Source organism: Caloenas nicobarica, chromosome 4 (assembly GCF_036013445.1).
Source record: "Caloenas nicobarica isolate bCalNic1 chromosome 4, bCalNic1.hap1, whole genome shotgun sequence".
Lineage (NCBI taxonomy): Eukaryota > Metazoa > Chordata > Aves > Columbiformes > Columbidae > Caloenas > Caloenas nicobarica.
The window spans coordinates 33,673,697-33,696,897 of record NC_088248.1 but is presented as its reverse complement, the minus strand read 5'-3'; the positions used below and the strand labels follow the sequence as shown (position 1 = coordinate 33,696,897).

General features: G+C 38.8%; 1 protein-coding gene across 1 annotated transcript in view; it reads left to right on the top strand.

Moving 5' to 3' along the window:
• The window catches only part of DCHS2 (dachsous cadherin-related 2), a 117,693-nt gene that overhangs the window by 53,217 nt on the left and 41,275 nt on the right, over positions 1-23,201 (top strand). The window contains exons 3-5 of the mRNA XM_065634627.1: positions 4,626-4,857; positions 20,198-20,434; positions 21,826-22,845. Of these exons, the coding sequence (XP_065490699.1) occupies positions 4,626-4,857; positions 20,198-20,434; positions 21,826-22,845 (1,489 nt within the window). The remainder of the gene's footprint in view (positions 1-4,625; positions 4,858-20,197; positions 20,435-21,825; positions 22,846-23,201) is intronic.

Below are 23,201 nucleotides of genomic sequence, written 5' to 3'. Positions count from 1 at the left end.
CTTGTTATGAAGCAGTCATTCAAAATTCAATTTAAATGCTTTGAGAATTGCTCACATAGGCAATTAAAGTGCACATATGCCAAAAAAATTAAAAAGAGACAAAAGGTTGAGCTTTAGCTTTATGTATTGTGAATAAACTGACATCACTGTCACAGAACACTTGGCTAAAGCTGGCTTATGGTATCGAGTCCAATACAATGCCTGAGTTTCTTCAAAACTATGTATTTTGTATGTAATTCCATGTAATGACTTTAAAGGTCTGCTCAGAATAGGAGCTTTGACATACTGAGGGACAAGTAGCTAAACAGTTCAGCTGAATAGTATTTTTTCTTTCAAGAAGGTGTGTTTCCTTTTTGTTTAGGAAAAAAACACAAAACAAAACAAAAAACCCCCACCAAAACCAACCAACCAAAACCAAAACAAAACAACAAAACCAACAAACAAAACTCCCCGAACAAACAACAAAACCCCCCCCGAACAAACAAACAACAACCCCCCCCGAACAAACAAACAACAAAAAAACCCCCGAACAAACAAACAACAAACAAAAAACCCCCACAAAACCACAAAAAACCCCACTGCATAATTCCCAGTTTGACCTGATGAGATTCTAAGTGGAAGTTTTCTCAGGGAAAGAAGAGACCAGGCTCGAGCTTCAAGGCTGAAGTGCAACGATACATTTCTGGTGGAATTTTTAGTGTATTCTGAACTCCTTCTACTTACATCATTTGCAGCAGATTATGGAATTGCCTGTTAATGCAGAGTATGGCATTACCACCTTTTATGTTACTAGTCATCTTTAAACAGGTACCGGAACAATCATTCATTAAACATGTAAACTCTTCCAGTTGCATAGGTTGGTATTTATTTAGAATCTCAAGAACTGATAATACTGAAACCTTAGTGACTCTCTTAGTCCCTTTCTGCATAGAAAAACACTTTGTTCTTCATCTCTTGCTTTTTGGTAAACCACACTTCTTGTCCAATTTTCTTTGTCTTTTATGCTGATGCCATTGAAACTTGACACTTGACACTCACAGGCAAAACTTCTGAAGAAGTTAAGGCTTTTGAAATAATTGGTAATGTCTCTCCATTTTGACAGTATTGTGACTTCAAGGAGGCATATCTTTTAGGTTTAACAAAAAAAAAAAAAAGAAAAGAAAAGAAGTCTTAATGTCATGAATCTTGTATATCACCATTCAGTTCAGCACAAAAATTTGACAGCACAGTTCACTGACAAAAATGTTGGAGGCTGGAGTGGGAATCTTGATGGATTCTTAAGCATTTTACAGCATCAAGATGAAGAAATACAGCTATTCAAAGTAGCACCATTTCTACTTATTGAGCTGAAGAGTCTCTTCTGCCAAAGAATGGATTTTTTTTTTTTTTTTTTTTTGAGACATGATAAGGAGGTGTACTAGTAGCTTTAAATTTTCAGACAAAGTTGGTCCTGCCAAAGTACGGAAAATATTATTTGTGGTTATTTTGACTTGGCGGTAGTTTCTTATGTCCTCTTTTTGTTCCATGGGACGCACAACTCTTAGGATTCTGACAAAGAAACCATTGTAATTGTGACGTTTTGTTACCTCAAGCAGCACAACAATAATTAAAAATATTTGAACATTTGAGAAAAGGGATTTCAAAATTAACAACTGTGGCTTCCTGTTGCTTTTAAGATGTTTTGACAAATGTAATTTTCTGTCAGTAACAGACTTGTTTAAACCAGCCTTCATATTTCAGAAGATCTGCTATGTTGTGCTTCTTTCTGAGTAGGCAAAATATATCCATGTGGTTAGAAATAGAAGCAGTTTACTCCTTCTCACTTGGTATGATACTTAAAATTTTTCATAGGCAGAACTGGGCTATAACCAGTTGATATAATAAGTTAATAATGTATTTGACTTGTGTGTGAGGGGATAAACTGCTTCTTCAGGAAAAGAAGGATCTGTGTCCATCATAAAATTTGGTCTGCCTTCTGAGAGATTAGATAGTTAGCAGGTCTCCAACTTGCTTTCCCTATATGCTAAGAATTAATCCATTTCCAAAGACGTTGCAGTCTTTACTTAACTCCATAGGATAAATACAAATTGGCTGGACAGCGGCGTGTGTGGTGTGTCTTTTTTTTTTTAATGTTTAGCAATAATGAAACTTGGAAGAAGTAATTTAACACAAGTTCTCATGAGTTTTTGCAGCTTCTTTTCATGCTCTTCCAAACTTTGCCTGTTTTTTAGATGCTTTTTATTCTTGACCTCACTTCTTCCTTGGCCCTCTTCTCTTAAAAATGTTATTTCTGATTCCTATCCTGAAGTACCTGGGCGCTGTGGAGTCACAGAGCATCCTCTGACAGTGGACATGAACAGAGCACATAGGGCTCTCTTAGCTCATGCGCAAGGATTTTCTTCCTGTGGAAACAAAGGCATTGGGGAAAGGGCTCACCCTGAGGCGGGGTTGGGTTGTTGGCAGTGACAGTGTATCAGCACAGTTTCGTGACTGCCTCAGTAGTATGAGACTGATGACAGCACAGTGCCCTTCGCAGTCCTGGTCCCCAGGCACGTGTCCTGCTGCTGGCTGCCTCTGCGGCAGGGTGAGCCCTGGAGACGTGCCGTGCCTTGTTTTCTTCGGAAGAAAACCCAAGCACAGCAGGAGGATGTGGGCCAGATGTCTTGGTCTGCAGGTGAAACATAGATACACAATGCCTGAGCTTTTGTGGGAATTTCACTGCCGCCAAACAGAGGTAACATTACTACAAGGAAGAAAAGAACAAAACAGAACAAAGCAAAAATCCCTATGGAAATGTGGAAGCGAATGCTGATAGTATTTTTTGCCCAGACATAAGTCTGACCCTGTGGATATAATAAGCAAATCATCAAAAATAGTTTTGGGAAAAGAGCCAGGCTGCACAGCAAGTCTAAAAGAGTAGTATCCAGTCTGAATCACTGGATAGTTTCATAAAGGTCAGGTTTAAAAATAACTGACAGGAACAGTTAGGTTGCAGAAATATGCAACCTAGTTATTTTTTATATCATAGATACAGTGACTGCAAAATTAAGTTTGGACTTGCTCAGCATAGCTTGTCACATGTACGTACCAACATCTCCTCTGTGTCAGCGGTTTCTGTAAGTGACTAATTGGTACAAGCATGGTGCTCCCTGTGGGACTTTGAAGAGCGCGGGATTCTTCCTCTGTCTATATCTTAATGTACTGCATACAGCGTGTGCAGGCTATACATACATGTGCTGCTTTCTGCCTGTACTGTACACCTAAGTGCCCCAGCATTCACCATAAGCTGCTTTATTTTAAAAATGTCTGTGATCATTACAGCTATAAAATAACCCTGGAAATATGAACCCCTCCAAACTGATGGAGTCCAGCAGCAGTACAAGGCAGAGCCTCTGAGAAGTAAATTGCCATTTGTTTCACTCAGGGCCCTGTGGGGTCTACACTTCCGCACCCACAGAATTGTCTTTTTTTCCAGATTATAGCAAAATTGAAAATTCAATTCATGGCAAATGGTGATTTAGCGTAGTTTGTAAGTCAGCTTGCAGTTGCTCCTCTCTTCTCCAGTTTCACTGCAGAGCAAGGCTAAAGGTGGTCCCGTGGCTGCCCACCTGGTGTTTCAGTGGGCTCTTGATGGGTATCTGTAGCAGGAGCTTCAACCGTAAGGAGAGCAGCGCAGGGGCTGGCTGGGGTTGCAAGGAGGTACGGTGCTGAAACCGCCACCAACACCTGGCTCTCTTCCCAGCTTTTTGCGTAGGGAAAACAAACAAGAGCAGAAAGGTTGAGCCAAGCCCTCTGGAAGGCATGGTGAGACCTCTTTCCCTGCAAAATGACAAATGTGCTGGAAATAAAATCATGTAATCAGTCATAAGCTTTACATGAACAAATTGCTTCAGCTGTGTGCTTCAGTCATATTTGGTGTTGTTCTGTCTCTGTGTGCACAGAGTGAAGATGTGGGTATGCAGACACATGCACACGCGCATACATATATATACACACATACATTTTATATGTACACATATACCTGTTGACACATGCCTGACAGGTCAGGTTTTGGCTGTCCTGCACTGCTTTGCTCTCAGCCTGTGCCCTTGATCAGTAGTTCAAAAAGCCTCATATTTGCTGTTACAATGGTCACACTTCACATCAATCTGAAAGATTCATAGATAGCAAGAAGTTATTCCTGCTTTACTGGAACACCACAGTCACCTGAGGGGCATGTGTTTCTGGGGCAGAAAGCCTTGACTTTTATCCGTGAAGGAGTAAGTGGTGTTTGGGTGATTACAGTAAAAGTTAGATTAGCATGGATTTTACATGTGTAGTGGCCATTACTATTAGCAAAAATAACTTTGTGTTCAGGCTTCACTGTCATAAGAAGTTGAACTTCTTTGTGTATGAAGTCAGCCCACTGGAGTTGTTCTGAGCATGTAGATTGCCTAAATGCAGTATTTTGGGGTATTACAGATACTCTAAGTTGTTTTTAACAGACGTTTTCATTGTTCGGTATTGTTGCAGCATGTTCCATTTCCTAATGATGGGCTGAAGCCAGATAGGTATCATTCTATTGTGTACACTTTAAAACTGACGTTGTGTGGTTGTTTTTTTTTTTCCCCTGATTTTTCCCACAGGGTGGGCTGAGTGCCCAAGCTTTTGTTCGCATCGAGATAGAAGATATTAATGATAATCAACCTGTTTTTGAACAAGCCATCTATGTGACAAGCATCAGCAGTCACACGCAGCCAGGAACAGAGATCATCAATGTTGTTGCCACAGATAGAGATTCAGGAATATATGGTGTCGTCACATATGAACTGATCCCAGGAGAATTTTCTTCTTTTTTCACAGTGGATACATCTACAGGTAATGTATGAGTCTATGATGCAGAAAGGCTATAATTATACAACATATATATTTTCCTTTACAATGATTTTTTTATTTGGAGTCATGTCATACAGTTGAAACTTAGATTCTGCTGGAAAATAATTCTAGAGGAACATGGAGGATTTAGGTTTAACGTGAAGCCTTTGCTTTTCTTGGATTAACCAGAATGGGCAACCTAGTCCCTGCCAGTACAATACAGGACAAGCAGTATGCTCCTTATCCACTATTTTCAGCCATAAATCTATTCATCATTACAAGAAATAATCAAGACATTATTTTTTTATAATAATATCTGAATTCCTGAAATGTTTAGGTCTTACTCTTGAAGAACAATGAAAGACCCTTCAAGATGCTTGTCCTTTCATTTCATCTGTTTCTGTCCTAATCTTGCTCCCCACACTGTGCTAGAATAAGTCCCCGTTCTGCCCATAGTCTTAAAATATCCAGCTGCCTCCCTGTTTGACTCAGTGATTAGCTTTGTAAGTGTTTTTTTCTGCCTTGTACTTCCTGATATGACTTTTCGTCCATCTGTTCTCTGGAGAGAGGTTCAATGAGGGAGTGACAATGGGAGCAAGAAAGCAATTTTGGCAAAAACAAGTCTGGGTGAATTTTTCTGAAGACAGGTTGAATCTCACAAATTGAATTACTTTTCCCATGACCACAAAGCAGTCCCTGTAGTCCATTTTCTAACCTTAAAATAGTTATCAATGCTAGTTGGAAAGAACATGAGCAATGCCTCTACAAATGTCCTTGGTGTCTTTCAGAGAGTGGTTAAGTGAACTGCAGCTACCATTTTACTTGAGAGCCAGTCCTTGCATATAAATGTATCCCGATCAATGGCTGTGCTTCCTGATGGTCGTGGCATATATGTTTTCAGATTTTTTTTTTGCTGTTATACATGTGTATATATTAGCTGTTTGGCATGTGAACCGTTGCAAGGCTTTGTTCTTTCAAATGGTGCCTATTTTCACTTTCTTACACAGTCCCCAAAATATTCTGATGAACAGAAGAAACTAATCTTCTTAGGAAGTCGGTCTGCTTGTCTTGGCTATTTCAGAATTTATTTAACTGTGGACTTTTAACTGCCTGTCAAATCAGATTCTCTGGGGCATAACTGATGCCAAAAATATATAGGTCAATCAATAATTAGGGAGCTGGATCTCCACACTCATTTAACTGGTCATTTTGAAACTGGCCCAGCAGGCTTGTCAGGAGAGCCCCTGCGGATCACACCAGCAGCACTGGCTTTGCACTGGTCTGAAATGCTTCTTTCTCAGACTGTGACCTTTTGGCCTTTTTTTCCAGTTTTGGCACTTCTATAGGAAAAATGTCATGCTTAATCATGAAGGCCATATAAGTTTATAAGTTCCCATTATCTTGCAGATCTGTCATGGTATTTTATCAAAGGCAGACCAAATGCAGGGTGAAGGTGCTTTAGATTGTTATTGCTGACATTTCGTGATGAGAAGAGCATTTAGGTCAGAGACACTATTCTCAACATTATAGTGCTTGGAATCTGATTGCACTTAATCAGATCTCCTGGGTAGTTCACAAGGTCACACTGTGTCTAATTTTAGCTTATTAATATTAATGTTGTGTGGGTTTTTTTTCTGAAGAATACACTTTTTCCTTTTATATTCCCCCACATCTACCTACAATAGTTCTTATGCTCAGTCACTGGCAAGCAGAATGATTTTTAGACTCTTGGCAAAAATAGACATTACAAACAAAATAAACATTAAAATTGCAAAATTTCTGTGTGACAAATTGGCAATCTCTGTGGTTTAAATAGCTGTGAAAGCTTTTCAGTGTTCACAGGAATATAAAACAAGCGTCTCAGTGTTAAGGCACAGAGATTTGAGCTCTTCCCCTTCTTGTTAGGAGAGGGACATTTTCCAGTTTTTGTTGTGCTAAGGGTGTCTTCATATGCTTTGATATATGGCCTAATCTAAATGTGTCTCGCCGAAGGTTATGTGAGGGACTTCATCTAGTTACGTGGGCTGCATTTTGTGAACGGAGGGCAATGGACCAACGTGAGAAGAAATAGGAATTCTTCAGGAGGTGGATCCCCAAACCCATAAACCAAACAAGATTATATTACAGTTTTGGTCTTTAGTTTTATGATCTTGTGGATGTACAGTCTGCTACTGATGTGTTCTGCAGTTTTTCAATTTGCAGTATAATTTATTCTGTTTTATCTGCTCTTTTCACTATTAGAGGACCTAAAAGAAGGCACTGCAGTGGTGTTGGAATCTTCCATGAATTTGCCTCCCTGAAAAGCTTTATTCTTTCAATTGTTATTTTTTGTCACTGATAGAGCATTTAGAAATGATAAATGGAAATCTTTGACTTACTATGTTTATTATAGCTCTTAGCATTATATGTAGAAGTGGATAGAGATATTTTCAGTGTAATGAGATTTAAATTAATTAGCAGCTAACAGTTTGTCACATTGCACTACAATACATCAAAATTATATGCACTGTGGTGCTGTTCTCCACAGAATATGTAATTTATATTTTATGCCATCTAGATTGCATATTTGAAAATTTATCTCACTGTAGTGTTCTTTGGGGATGTTTTTGGAGTGTGGCACTTAGAATACTCACTAAAGATTCGCTTTTTTTCTCCCATTCCCTATTTCATTTTTAAAAGAGAAAAGTATAAAATAGTACAATAAAAACTGTAACCTGAGTTCTTCACTGCTGTGGCTTGCTTCTGGCTGTTGCTTTGTTAAAGCAATTGTATGGATTTATCAAGAAAGCTTTTAGCTTTGCAAAATGAGCTGTGTTCACAAGGCAAGATGGTCAGCCACTAACTGTACAGAATATATCAATGGTGGTTTTGATGCATAGATATGAGATTGAGCCACATCCAAGCTCCTTGGAGAGGCTCCATTCTTTGTTTCAAGCACTGTGCCATGTGGATGTCTTGTATAGATAAATTCAGTGGGAGTGGGAAGGAAGAGCCTTTCATTGAGCAGATGGATATTCCATTAAAAGTCTTTTGAATTCTAAACAAGTCTTTATTAGTGGTATTTGTTTGCTATTTTAGGTTTTAGACACTACATATCGTTTGTGATATGCTCTTACACTCGTAAATAAAAATTTATTGCATTTCCTTTTGAGAAAAAATGGAAACGAAGTATTTTTCGTTTGATTGATGATAGACTGTCCACAAGAAAAACCACTGTAAGAACTGTGTAACTAGAAAAATGTATGGGTAGGGAACTGTAAACCAGTTCCTCTGCTAGTTCGTGACTCTTGCTATCATTTGTTTCTAGTGTTGGTGTAAACAACATCTTGGCTTCATTATGTTTCCTTTTGTAGATATCTGATCCACGCATGATCTATGAACAACACTCATGAATTGATTAGAGTAGAGTACGTTGAAGAGCTATTTGGGCTAAGAAACTGTTTAAGCTGTGTTTGTTTATTTGCCCATTGTTACCTAACAAGCTATCTGAAAGACAGTATATTTAGAGTCATGGCTGAGCAGGTAATTAAAAATGCAAGTCACAGGATACAGTCACAAGTGGGGTAGAAAACCTGTGCAGTGCTTAACTTTAAGACTTTGGAATTAACAATTGAATTTCTAAACTTTCATTATGGTACAAGCATTGATATTTTCTTTCACTCAAGGGCATATGATTCATTTTTCCATTGATCTTAGTGACACTCTTCTTGAGAGCTAGATAAAAAGATGGTTATCATCTCACTGTAACCCTGGTTCAAGGAAGCTGTTTCAAATCAACAAAATTAATAATAGTCTTTGAAAATTATTTTGGGTCAGTGTGACTTCATCGGGTAAATGGTCTGTTCATGTTCTTAGAACGACTCCCCTAGCTAGTCACTGTGTACAGAGAAAACTCTGATGAAGGGTAATTGAAAGGCATCAGCCATTGATTTATGTTTATTTGAACATATTACTGATTTAAACCTAGTATGAAAAAGATGTAGCGAGAGTAGCATTCACACAGTGTACATTACAGCAATATAAGCATTTAACAGAGCCTCTCTGATTCTTTCAACTGTACAAGATATTTAGGCTTGTGTTTCTGTGAATCTAAATTAGATGCCTAAACCAGAGGCTATGGCCTTCCTCCTTTGTATTATATTTTACTGAGAATGTTTCTGTGAATGTGCTACGCAAGGTGCCCACCAAGCTGCTCTGTCACTTCCCCCCTCAGCTGGACGTGGGGAGAAAATATAACAAAAGCCTCATGGGTTGAGATAAGGACAAGGAAATCACCCACCAATTGCCGTGACCTGCAAAACAGACTCAACTCAGGGAAATTAATTTAATTTAATTTAATGCCAATCAAATCAGAGTAAGGTATTGAGAAATAAACCCAAATCTTAAACCACTTTCCCCCCACCCTTCCCTTTTTCCCAGGCTTAATTTCACTCCCCATTTCTATACCTCCTTCCCCAGGGAGGGACAGAGAATGCGAGTTGTGGTCAGTTCATCGCGCATTGTCTCTACAGCTCCTTTCTCCTCACTCTGTTCCCCTGTTCCAGCGTGGAGTCCCACCCATGGGAACTTCTCCAATGTGGGTCCTTCTAACGGGCTGCACTTCTTCGTGAGCTGCTCCAGCATGGGTCCCTTCCACAGGGTGCAGTCCTTCAGGCACAGACTGCCCCAGCCTGGGTCCCCCATGGGGTCACAGGTCCTGCCAGCAAACCTGCTCCAGAATGGGTTCCTCTCTCCATAGGTCCACAAATCCTGCCAGAAGCCTGCTCTAGTGTGGGCTTCACACAGGGTCACAGCATCCTTCACCTGCTCCAGTGTGGTGTCTTCCATGGGCTGCAGGTGGACATCTGCTCTACCATGGACATCCATGGGCTGCAGGGGGACAGCCGGCCTCACCATGGTCTGCACCACGGGCTGCAGGGAATCTCTGTTCCAGCCCCTGGAGCAGCTCCTGCCCGTCCTTCTGCACTGACCTCAGTGTCTGCAGAATTGTTTCTCTCACATATTCTTACCCCTGTCTCTGGCTGCTCTTGTGCAGCAGTTTTTTTCCCTTCTTAACTGTGTTGTCACAGAGGTGCTACCACCATTGCTGATGGGCTTGGCCTTGGCCAGAGGCAGGTCCGTCTTGGAGCCGGCTGGCATTTGCTCTATTGGACATGGGAGGAAACTTCTAGCAGCTTCTCACAGAAGCCACCTCTGTAGTTGCCCCGCTACCAAAACCTTGCCACACAAACCCAAGACAGTGAGGAATTTTGAGATCTTTCCATTTACTTGAAGATACTTGCATCAAGCTTTTGTCATAATATCATACATATTGAGTACAACAGACGAGCATTGTTACAAGAGCTGGTCAGTAGTTTAGCATTGAAAATTTGTTTTCAGCACAAAAGTACGGCTTCTGTAAAATGGCTGTTCTTTGGAGAAAATTTTGACTTGCTAAAAAACGAAATAATTTCCTTTAAGATGCTTTCTGATTTATTTTTAATCCAATAGCATAAGGTATTATGTGACTAAAATGTCCTGTATGAGATGTAGGGTGGTCTAGGAGCTTACTCCATTGGAGAAGAATAGGAGGAGGACACACAAATTTAAGAATATAAGAATTATTAACTCAATCAGCCAAAAGGCAGATTTAAGTCCATCATCTTGTCTCTTTAGTAGTGCCTGGTAATGGATGCAAAAAGAGGGGTTAAGTGTAGAGCTTATGCAGAACAGTCCCTCCACTGATATATGTTTTTTGTTTTGGCAGTGTGCGATTTAGTGCTGTACAACTTCCATTACTGTACTATGGCACCATATGTAAATGCAATTTAATGTCAAACTGACTTAAAATGAATTTTTTTATTTGGTTCAGAGCACCAGAATAGATTCATTCCAGTTAAGGATGTTGACAAGTTTTGTTTTATTGAAGAAAATGGAAATGTTATTGTTTAACAGTCACATCTTAGGAGATTTTCATTGCACGAAAAAGTTTTGCTTTATTTTTATTACAATACAGGTTGAAAACAAATGTTGAAATACCAAAATTTCTTTTTTGGGAAAAAGAAATTACAAACTCTGCTTAACTCCATGTATTATACAGTGTTTAATACATAGCAGATTGTAACATGCATCAAAGTAAAGTGGGGATGCATCCTTTTTAAAGAAAACAAGTCCATTTTTTATGATGATTAATGATGTTTTCATATAGTATTGTAGGAAAAAATAGTTTATTTTTAAACTACTTTTGGCATTTTCATACAGCATGTAGTACATTTGCTAAACATATGAAGAGGTTCACATAAATAACATTTAAAATTAGGAGTGTTTTATTTTGGAACCTTTTGAGGCCACTTTTTTTTTTTTGAAACTGCAGTTTCTTCAGTTACTCTTTTTCTGATTTTCTTATGAAATTGATAGCATATTCAGAATGTTGCAAATCAGAGGAATATGTCTGAGACATTGGTTTAACTCACTAAGTTTTCACTAAGTAATTTGTGGACATTTACCTTCACTGAGATCTCATCTAATGAGAAATCTAACATAAAGAACACAAAATTTGCCATACTAAGTGTGAGTGTGCAGATTTTGGCCCTGAAAGAAAGTTGTGTAGCAGAACAGCATCAAAAATATCCACTGTGCCACCTCTTAATGTATGTGTCTCTTTTTCCTTTTGTGAATAAAATCCAATAGAATCAACCATCTACAAAGACAAGAATTCCTACAAACTATGTGCCAAAAACTCAACCATGCAGTAGTGGGGTGACATGTGTACTTAAGATTCATTGTGCATGATAAGATGCAAAGTATTTACAAAAATATTCCAGCCCACCACCCTTTCTTATAGCTAGGTCAATGTCAGATCTCAGAAACAGAGCAACCCACCAGATGAGACAAAGATCAAACTCCCATGGCATTGCACAAATTATGTGGGCTGATAACAAGAAAAATGGAGAAAAGGAAAAAATTATGCCCAGACCTCCCATTTTGGAGGACAATCAACACTTTTCGTTTATAGAGACTGTATGGCTCTGAAGTACAGATGTACTTAAAGTACAAAGTGTTCTTAGTTAACCTAAGGAAAAGAAGAAAGCAGCAGGTCACACAAACAGAGCAGATAGCCTTGGCAAAATGCCTTCATGTGGTTGGTCTGTTAAAATGAACATAATAGGGGAGTGTATGTAATAGAAAATTGGTTCGTGAGGATTAAGATGAGCATCTGGAATATTTCATTATGCTCTTAATATATGAACTGCAAATATCTCTTATTTGGCTTCTGTTAGGCTCCATTCCACATCTGCGCTGGTAATGTGCATCTTTTGGTACAGTGCCTTCAAGGAAATATCATCTCTGGTTACCCATGGCAGTCAAGTTTTGTTACCAGGTTGCGCATTGAACTATTTTTGGATCTGCAGGCTGGCAGCTTGGTTGAAAAGGTCCTTGATTAAAAAAGATGTTTTTGGAAAACTGCAATAAGCTAAGCAAGCAAAGGTGACCTGGTGGGATGGTGCAGCTGTGCAGGAGCTGTGTGGGTTGCGTGGGGAAGGCTCTGCCTTTGTCTGTGAAAACACAGCAGTTCTCCAGGCCAGAGTCCTGCCCACTTCTTGGTGTATGCTTTGATTTTTGGTGTGGGTTTTTTTAAAGCTCATGTTTTATACATACTCTGAGTTACTATTATGTCAGATTAAAGGAAATAAAACAAACCAGAACCAGAGAAAAATGTCCCTATCTCCCTGCAACAGCAAATCGTCTCTCCTGTTATGTGCTGCTTTACTGACAAATTAGCTTTTTTTTTTTCCCTGTTAGGGAAGAATTATTTAAACATGTAGTAGTACAATATAGAGAAAGCTACATCAAAGTAATACTTGTTTATTCTATATTGAGTTTAGTTTCAATATCCTATGGTGATTCATAAAACCTTTGTTATACTAACGTTAATGTTGTACTAAACAAAAAAAAACCCCAAACCCTAGTCCTGTCCTATGAGGTCTATAGAAGATTGAAATAGTGAGACAGCAATGGATTAACATGACAATCAGTTGGTTCAGTTTGTCCAGTTTTCTTTTAATATATAGTGTAGAAAATGAGAGTTTTTGAGGAGCTGAATGTTAGATTTGACAGTATTCTGAAGAATATGTAGCAAATAGAAATCTGTTGACAATTTGAGGGGTTTCTATGTTGAAACTTAAAACGGGAGGAAAAGGATCAAGCAAAATGTTTCATTTGACTTGACCATTAAAAATAAAGAAAATGAAGCAACAGATTCACAAAGTGAGGAACTGAAATCCCTGACAGTTTAGCAATTGCTGTGGTCACTGGAAAGACTCAGTTGAGTTCTTCCTTTGAGCAACTTTGGATCTATTTGCCTTCTGGTGGGTGTTATAATTGCCTGATTAAAGTTGGAGTTGTAGAACTTTTTTTTTTTTCCCCCCCAATTAATATTTCTTCAAGCATTTTGGGCAAAGTGGAGCAGCTGCCCTGCTCAGAATAGCTGCATGTACTGGGGACTCAATAGCTAAAGCATTGCTGCTTCTTGCTAAATGGGGAGCGTGAGGCCGTTGTGCTGCCGGCAGCTTATTCTGAGTGCTACTGCCTGGCTTGTAGCTGGCGGGGGCACGTTCAGCTTGCTTTGCTCACCCTTCCTTGAGAGGTTGTTCAATTAAACACTCCTTTTAGAAGCAATGTGGAGGTTTGGAAAGCTCTGAATGGGTCTGTGACCTTTCCTTGGTGGGCTCTTACTGTTGCATACCTTTTCCTTAGGGATTCATCATCCCTCGTGAAATCAATAAGCAACCAAACTTTTAAAATACAATTGTATTAGTTGGTAGAACTGTTGCTATAAAAATGTTCCCTTCTTTAAACTCTCAGCTTCTGAAAACCTTTGGAAAAAAGCATTACAAATTTTGTTTATTTGTGTGCAATTTTTCGTGGGATTCATGAGCATTGTTTTAGGGTTGTCCAGCACCTGAGGACATTTACAGAGGATGCTTTATAAATAAGTTTTTCGTTACAAAATAAACAACTGTCATGCTAACTTGTTTTGTAGTAAACTTTGAACCGTGCATGAAAAGCACTAGGAAAATATTAATATTGCCTGTAATTAAAATAATTTTAAAAATTAGATAGAGAATTTAAATTTTTGGTGGTGTTCAGATAGCAAATAGGCTAAAGCTGCCTCTAAGCACAGGGGACTAGCCTGAACTAGTGGACTGTACTCTCCAGAAACAAAAAAAAATGCATCTCAAATAGTACATTGCAAGACTTCATCTCAAAAGCACTTGTGTAACAGAAAACTGAGCCTAGAGTATACAAAAATGCTAGACTCATTCTCTCTCTTGTCCAACATTAGAGGCTGATACTCAGGTGGATATTCTGCTTGTAAATAATGGAACCACCCTAATTAGAAATTCGTATTTTGTATGCTGACGAATACTTCTTAGCTCAACAAAATTTTCTGTAACCTGTAGTATTTAAAATAGTAACGTTGTGCTTCTGGCAGAGCTGCAGTGTTAAAACTGTGTATATTACCTTAAAGATCCAGGTGTTGGTTCCTTATGTTACAGATTACCAGCCTGATTTAGCTGAAGTGCTCTGGAATAAACTTTCATATACTAAGCAAAGTCCTGTGATTAAACACAGCATGTTTAAATAGGAGTTGTTGTAGATGCTAAGCTATTTTATTTGTATTTCCTTTTTAAGAGGCAAACTGTGAGTTTAGCACAAGAATCTGCTAGAGAGGGGGCACTATTGAAAGCATTCAACAGTGAAGGGGTACGAGGCTTCTGTAAAGTACAAATGTAGATAGGAGATTGATACAAGTTGAATCAGTTATTTACTACAAAACCATTAAAATGCTGAATACTGTAAAACTTGCAACAGTCCTCTTATTCACTGGAACTCCAAACAGTGTTTGTGCCATCAAGATTAAGCTTTTTTAAGCCTTTTTCTATAAACTGAAACTGTGCGTAGTACAGCAGATAGACTGTAAATAACAATACAATTCCTCATTAATTCTTTCCTTTCCCTTGACAGCTATTAAACCAGCTCTTCAAGCAGTGTATTTTGCAGAGTGGTGTTATGGTTACTGTCAAGAATGCAGTTTCGCTTAAAAAATGTGCATTTTAAATACAGGTAAATTGCTAAAGCTGGAACCTAACTGTACTGCTAATATTAGAGGAAGGGCAATTAGTCAGATAAGTTAAATAGAAATGTCAAGCAGAAACTCTATCATTCCTCCCTAGAACAATGCTGGTTTTAATGTTAATGTATAATTGCATTCACCTCATGGCACATCACCCTGTCTGTGCTCATTCTGAATGTTTTTCTGACACATCAAAAGCACATAAAAAGCAAAGCTGTCTGTGTGGCTGTGCAGTGAGAAGCCGAGGTGCTCAGCTGGGCGAGACACACTCTGAGCAGGTCGGTGGGTCAGCGCTGACCTACGCAGTATTAAACAGCAGGCCCAATGGGCAGCTTTGAGGGTGAATTGGGGTAATGGACTTATCTGTACCCTTTTGCCATCTGCTCACTGTCTGAGCTGTGTGTCGGGTCATGCCAGCTGACCCACCCAGGGATGTTTGCTGAAGAAATACTGCCATCATTTAAAGTTGCTAGGGTGTTTAGTTTCATGGTCTTAGAGAATACTGTTGATAGTTGCTGGTTTTCTTCCTCTTGTTGTGTTCTAAAGTTGGTTTTTTATTTCATGAACAATGAAAAAATATTGGAAGCCACTTAAATGAGTACACATTTCTAGGCAATCCAGACTTTGTTACTGAAGTTAGTGTGTCCTGATTTATATCTTTGCCTCTGCAGTGCTTGACTAGTTCAAAACGTTTTGTTTATCTATGGATGTCTATAAATATAGGGCTGGGTTTTGTTTTGCTTACATGAGGACCCTGTGGAAAAAACATGCATTTTCAAAGTGGTCAGCACAGAGGTACGTGAGGAAATCCAGCTGGGATAACCAGTGTTATTTCTGCCATACAAAATGTGGGTTTGGTGAGTGAACCTAGTTTGGTGATCTATGCTGTTGTAATGTTAGGACTGAACACAGGATCATGGAGAAGATCAGAAACGTTTTAAAAGAATCATTATATGCGGGCTGATCTCCCATTTTTAACTCCTGAGAAAAAGCAGTTAGCAGCTAACCTACCTGTGGAGTCCATCTTCACAAAAGTAGGAGCAGCAAAATCAAGCCCATGAGAAATTTTGTCATTGCCAGAAAATGGTGGGTGCCACACAGTCCTGTCTTTCACTAATGCATTTGCACCTTCTGTGCGAACACTGGCATCATTTTACCTTTTGTTGTTGATAGGCACAAAATAGAGAACAAGAAGTTCTTGGAAGTTAGTGCCCTACCACATGCAGTAAGTGAGAAAGGGTGAAGCAGGACAGAGTTGTCGGTCATGATTTTGTCCTTCATCAGTACTAGCTTTCATTGTCCATTGAATCTCGGAAACCATTGGAACAATTTCCACTAGCCAGTAAGCACAGATTGTTGTGCAGCAAAAGATCTGTAACTCCCAATGTGGCTGTGCTGAATGACCTGTGCTGGTGCAGAGCTCTTCCCCAACTCGAGCCTGTGGTGGCAGTTGCTGTTGTGCAACCAGCATTGCGGGTTCTGTCAAAAATGTGGATATGAACCATGATAGGCAGCCTTTGGATCATGGTTTTGATTTATAAAGGTTGGATCTGCAGTCAGTTACAACAATGCAGGTCTAGCCAAGAAAATGAGATTGCCAAGGTGTAAATAAGGCTGGATGTTAATGCTTCATCTGGTATGTAATTATGTGATTCTTCACCTGTGAAACAATTGATTCTAGCTCGCTCTCTTGCAGAATGAGAAATAACCAGAAGTAAAATCTTCAAGGCACTGCAGTACTATATACAATTAATTTTTTAAAATGGAAGTTATATGTTATTAAATGCAGCAGACGAGACTGTCCATATATATGGGGAGCAAGGAAGAAGGTGACATTTTTATTGCAGTGACTTCTTAAAGCAGAATCACACTTATATCTCTGTAGTCACCTGCCGGGAGCTTAGGTCTTGATAAAATGTTCCTCACAGAGGAGCCATCTCATTATTCCCTTTCCATCATTAGTGTTTCTAGAAACTGTTTTTCATAATGGAAGAATAGATTCTGTTCTACAACAACCTAATTGTCTTTTAAATTCTCTGAAGCCACAAATTGCAGGCTACAAATGACTATGGTAATAACAATAATAAACCAGTGTAATTTTTTAATTATAGAACAGGAAAGAAAGGAAAACTGTGCCTCATCTTCAGCCTGTTGCTTAGCAAGGCACGCCTCTCTTGGGTTTTGCATACTATATGTGTGGCTTGCACAGCTAGTTCCTGCCCTGTGCTTCTTGCAGTTAGCCACATGTTTCTGCCTGTGCGATGTAGCACTGGGATATCTCCTGCATCACATTTCAGCAGACCGAATACAGCTAGCCAGCCTGCTCTGAGGTGTGATGGCAGCTACTTTTGACCCAAGTGGTCATGACTGTCCATTTTAGTCACAGTCTGGTGTTTTTACCTAACGTATAGAAAGTAGGATCCCAGAGGCTGCTTGTTTCTACAGCTTCTTTACTGTCGTATGGTGGCATAATAGAGCCTAATGTGGCATGTTCCCCAGCATATGGTAGAGCTGTCTAAAATGTCTGTATAGATTATATATCACCATATGCAAAGCCAGTGCCCGGTTGTACAAATGCCGAAAGAACAGAATGTGTATAATTAAAAGTCAAACTGGGTTATAAAATTTCCTGTGTACTACAGTTTTGAGGCTGGAAAGAACCATATGGAACACATACACTTTTTACTTGGAATCTGCCACTGTTCTTAGGATGTCCTTGGTCCTGCAAGGACTGAGTTGGCAAAGATGTACTTGCCTATTCCCTTCCCTCCCTAGGACACAGCAAAAGAATGAAGAGAGAAAGCAAAATATTTTATCCATTTTCTTTTCTGTCTTCTTTCTGTAGCTGAACTGGCATGGACTGTGCTGTAATCTGTCTAGGTCAGCAGAGAAGGAATTTTGGTTCTGAAATACTTCTGTTCCGCCAGGTCTTTAGCATTCCTGGAGTGGAGCACTATTTGCTCCACCCTTTGCTGAGGGATGTTCTGAGAGATGTATTGCTTTAAGAGTAAGAATTTCAACGTGGTGCTTTTCTGTAGAAGTTTTCCCACTCTTCACATGCATCTTGAAATATCCAAAATAAGAATGAGATATTTTTGGCCTTGCCGATAGAAAAATACCTAATTGGTCAGGTTGGTAAAATCCCGTCCATTGACTGGCTTCATTTAATTTGACAGCCACAGTGTTTAAAATCCACGTTTATATGTTTAACCTCTGGGGGGGAAACAAAAGATTAAAACCCTTTTTCCTTCAATCTACGGTTACTCACATTACCTCAGGAAATGCCAAAAGTTTATGTCCTTGGAAGCCTACTTTGTTGAGCTGTCTAACTAATCATAAAACCCAGTCATCAGAAGATGAGAAAAAAATGGCCAAAATAAGGTTGATTCTTGGAAGCGCATCAGTTATTGACATAGGAACTGGATCAGCAATGCATTCTGAATCCATCTGTATCTCTAGTGAGTTCTTACTGTGGTTTGTCACACTAGAATAAGAGTCCTTTGTTAGTGAAACACATTCTTCCTTGATCGTGAAGATGCTTTGAATGCATTTTAAGCATATCAAGACATAGTTTGTTATTATAATGTCCTGGCAGTATACTGCTTGCACATTTGATTTTATGTATTTTCCTTAAAAATGCATTGTAGCAAATTAGAGTTGTGGCTTCACACTAAATTTTGAGAATATATATTGTAGTTGAATCATGCGCTGATTCTCTTATGCACTTAAGTTAAATGTAATTTTTACCCTAACAAATAGGACCACTAGATGTGTGATTCGAATGCCAAACATTGCTGCTAAACCTGTCTTGAGAGCCAGAAAATTACAAAAGTAGCTCAAAGTTTAAAGGTTTGATTTTACTGAGCTACTAGAAGTTTTGTGTGTTTACCAGCTTCTACAAAAAATTGTAGGTGCTTTCTTAAAAATATTTGTTGGTATGTAGAGAGTTATCCCTCTTAGTTGAATCACTTGAGTTTACTACAACCTTACTACTTAGCTCACTGTAATTTTAGCATTTAGTGTATCTTCAGTTAAACTCAGTCGTTGCTAAGAGGAATTTTCTTGCATTTTGTTACCTTTTGTCTTCATTTTTGTTTTGAAAATCTTACTTTAAAAATAGCTCTCTGTGTGTTGCAAAATCTGTGACCACCAAAGGGTCTTAAAATATTGAGGGATTTTTGTCACCTCAGAATAAGCGAAAGTGTTGTTGAGAAGATGCTGAAAAGGATAAGACAAAACAGTATTAATGCTCTCTAGCATGTAATTATGTTTCCTTATTCTACCTTTTACCTGGCTGAAAGCGCCTGATCTTCGACTGTGTGCCTCAGATTATAATTTAGTATGCAATTTATGAAGTAACGAACATACTATGATCTGCTATATTGCTCTATAATTTAGTGTGCTCCCCCAATTTTTCAAGTATTCGTGTTCACTTCATCTAGACGAGACACTTCAGAGTGTTCTAAAGGCTAATGATTTATTTGTGAGTTTATATCTTAATTTATAAATCCTTAATTTGCTTGTAAAGGACAATGAATGGCTAACTGTCTCTAACGGAACAATTAACAAGTATCAGATTTGGATAATTTTTGTGGACCATTATGAATATCCCATAGAGAGCTATGGTTTGGATGGAATTCTCATGGCTGAGGCTGAAGTCTTCACTCAAACAAAGCTTTCGTTGAAGTTCATACAACTTTTTACTGCAGAACAAGATGGGACAGGATTCCTGACATGTTCATTCTTTCTATCCATACTACCATCTTAGGTAATAATTGTTAGATGTGGTTTTCTGTAATAATATACAGAGTATTTTAAAATTGGATGTAATTATCTGATACTACTAAAGACTTATTTTAGCAGTCAGAAGAGAATGTATTTGGAGACAGCTAGTCTCATTCATCAGCGTTAAAGGATCAAAATGTATTTATCTTGAGGAAGGCACATCCAAAGTGCTGTATTTCTGGACAGATCATTGCATTTTCTTTTCAAATAATTACTTATTTTGTATAGTTTATATAGACTGTAATTGTTAGCAGCTTGCAAAATCAACAGACCTTAGAATTTATTATTAATGGGTATTTTATCAGAAACTTGTTATCAGACAATAGGCGATTGTTTCCCAGGTACTTTCCTCAGAGCCCATTGCTCTTAAGATTTGTATTTTGGGAATTCAACCCTGTTTGTGTGGATGTTTTATTTGGGGACTTTTCTATATACTTTCAGGAATTATTTACCTGATCTCAGCTCTAGGCCACCTGGCATGTTCTGCGCTCTTCCTGACTGTTTCTGCACGGGATGGAGGTGGCCTTCCCTCTGCCACCAATGCAGCCGTCACAGTAAACATCCTTCAGACAACTTCGGCCCCTGCCATATTTGAGAGATCCCGGTATACTTTTTCTATTCCTGAAAATGCACCTGAAGACAGTCTGATCGGCACTATAAAGGCCAGAGAGCCTCCAAGTAAGTTGCATACTCAGTCAGAGATTACATTACATTTTTATTGTGACCATTAACTGGAAATATCTGCAGATAATTTTTGTATTTTTTAAAAAACTTTCATATTATTTATTCAGTCTGTCAAGCATTAAATAGTATTTACTGTTGATATTTACAGCAACTGGTGTAATTACTGCTGTATCAGGATGCTCTTTAGAACAGATGGAGATTCGTGGTAATCTCTCCTTGGTGGTCTATGGGGATTAGCAACTGCCTCAATTTTTTTCCAGGGAGATTTCTTTAATTGTAAATGAGGAGGTGAGAAGCATGTTATGGAAGTGTAAGGAAGGGTCTGTGTGATGGTGTGGCTTGTGTCAAAGCATTAGCCATGCGAGACAACTCTCAGAGCAGTACTCATGAGCAGAGTATTTAGAAGTTATAGAGAATCTATATGAAGTGCTACCACATACACACACACACAAAAAAGAAACAACAAAAAAAACCAATCAATCCCTCCCCTCCTCAAAAAAAAAAAAGCAAACAAACAGAGAAAAGCAAAACCCCCCACATTTTTCCAGATTAAGTGGTGAAGTCCAGATGAATGTTTATGGGACCTTTTGAAAATGTATTTGATCCATTCGTTTTCTTTATCATTTTTAGAGGGAAATGAGTTAGCTCCTGCCAGGCCTTAGTCATAAAAGACTCTGTCCTGAGAGCCATATACATTTGGTTCCTATGCAGAGCAGTGTGAGCCGTGAGTCCACATACCAGCTTGATGAGGGATCTATACAAGTAAGGTGATAGAGGAAGAGGTTTATATGTTTAATTAGTAAGGTCCTCCAATTTTCTTCTTGGAAGGACAGTATGTTGACCACTGTCCTCAGGGTGAGGCAGCACCTGTGAAGCAGCCTGCACCTTTAGATAGCTTTTGTGTCTGACGTATAAGGGTTATAGCAATGGTCATCCACGAACAGCAAGTTCAATAGAATGACTTTCTTTCAGAGAACTGCCACTTGATTAATTCCTTCTTATAGTGAATGCCCCTGTGTAGTGAAATTACTCCCATAAGACTAACTTACAGGAGTGTTCTTTCTATGTTTTAGATCAGGGAAAAACAAGAGGCTATTATACTATTTTCTCTATAGAGTTTGATCATACCAGTGAGATTAAAATCAAATGGTGCACAAGTGGACAAACTGTTTCCAGTCAGATCAAGCCTGTGCAGTATTTTTTTTTACTGAAGGGCTCCAGGGATGGGAAGAAGGAAGCATAAAAAGCCCAAGAAAGTCAAACATCTGTGTAGCTTACATTTATTCCACTGAATTTGACAGCATGCATCCTTCACAGATGTTCTTACCAACCTTCATGTTATCACTTTCATATGTTTTTATGTTTTTTGTTATTTCCATTTCTAGATTCTTTACAAGGGGTTTCTTACAGAATTTCCTCTGGTGATCCACATGGAATATTCTCTATTGACCCCCAGTTTGGTATCATCCGCACCAAAAAACAGCTTGACCATGAAACTCAGTCTGTTGTGGTGCTCACCGTGCAGTCACAGTTGGGTAACTCCTCTGTCTACAGCAGCACCCAGGTCAACATATCTGTGATTGATGTTAATGACAATCCTCCTGTATTTCTTACCAAATCTGATAAGGTAACTATTTCACACACCCAGCCTCCTGGCACTGCTGTCTACATTGCTCATGCAGAAGATAAAGACAGTGGCCTAAATGGGGCAATCAAATATAGTATTGCAAGCAAGCAGTCAAGTGCATTTAGCATTGATCCAAGCCTTGGCGTGGTAAACCTCAGTAGGACAATGTTTGCGGATAAGCAGCAGGAATATACTCTACACATAGAAGCTGAGGACTGTGGAAGTCCTCCTCTGACTTCTTTGCTGATATTGACAGTAATTATTGAAGAGCAGAAGATGGACCCTTCTTTGGTTTTTCAAAACTTGGTGTATCAAGTAGAAATCAGCGAAGCTACCTCTCCGGGTGCTGGAATCCTTCAGGTTCAAGCCCATTCACTTGATCCACACAGCATTACCTCCAAGCTGAAATATTCCTTAGAGTCTAGCACAGATTCTGTTGCATTTGGAATCAGTTCTGATACTGGCTGGATTTATCTTCGGAAACATTTGAACTATGAATGTGCACAGATACTAAGTTTTAGAGCCGTAGTCAGCACTTCTGAGGATGAAAACCTCAGACAAAATGCAAGTACATTGGTAATAGTTAATGTCCTGGATGAAAATGACAATTCTCCTATGTTTATGCGTGAAAGCTACTTCTTTGAAGTAGACGAAAATGCGATTCCCAGTGGTGTGGTTGGCACCATTACAGCTGTTGACAAAGACTCAGGAAGAAATGGACAACTTTCCTATTTCCTCTTGTCTGATGGAAAGTATTTCAAGATGAATTCCAACACAGGTAGCACTTAATGATTTGTAATATGCCTAATATTGCTTTTGGAAAGCAACTTTCCCTACGGGAATGGAAGTAAAGTGTAAAGCTTTCAGGAACTGCTGTGAATCTCTTGGGTTGATATGTGAATGTTCTAACTTAGAGGCTCACATTTTGGGGAATTAAATAAATCTAGTACATGTTCATGACGAATGAACTAATTCTTAGGATTTGATTTTTTTCATGACTTCATTCTGGTCGCTTGGTCGTAAGTTTCAGTGTTTGACTGTAACAAATTAAAATAAGGAGTCTTAAGTTATGGTTTCAATAGCTCATATGAGGAACTTAATTGCCTGTGATCAAGTACAGTTGAAAAGTACAAA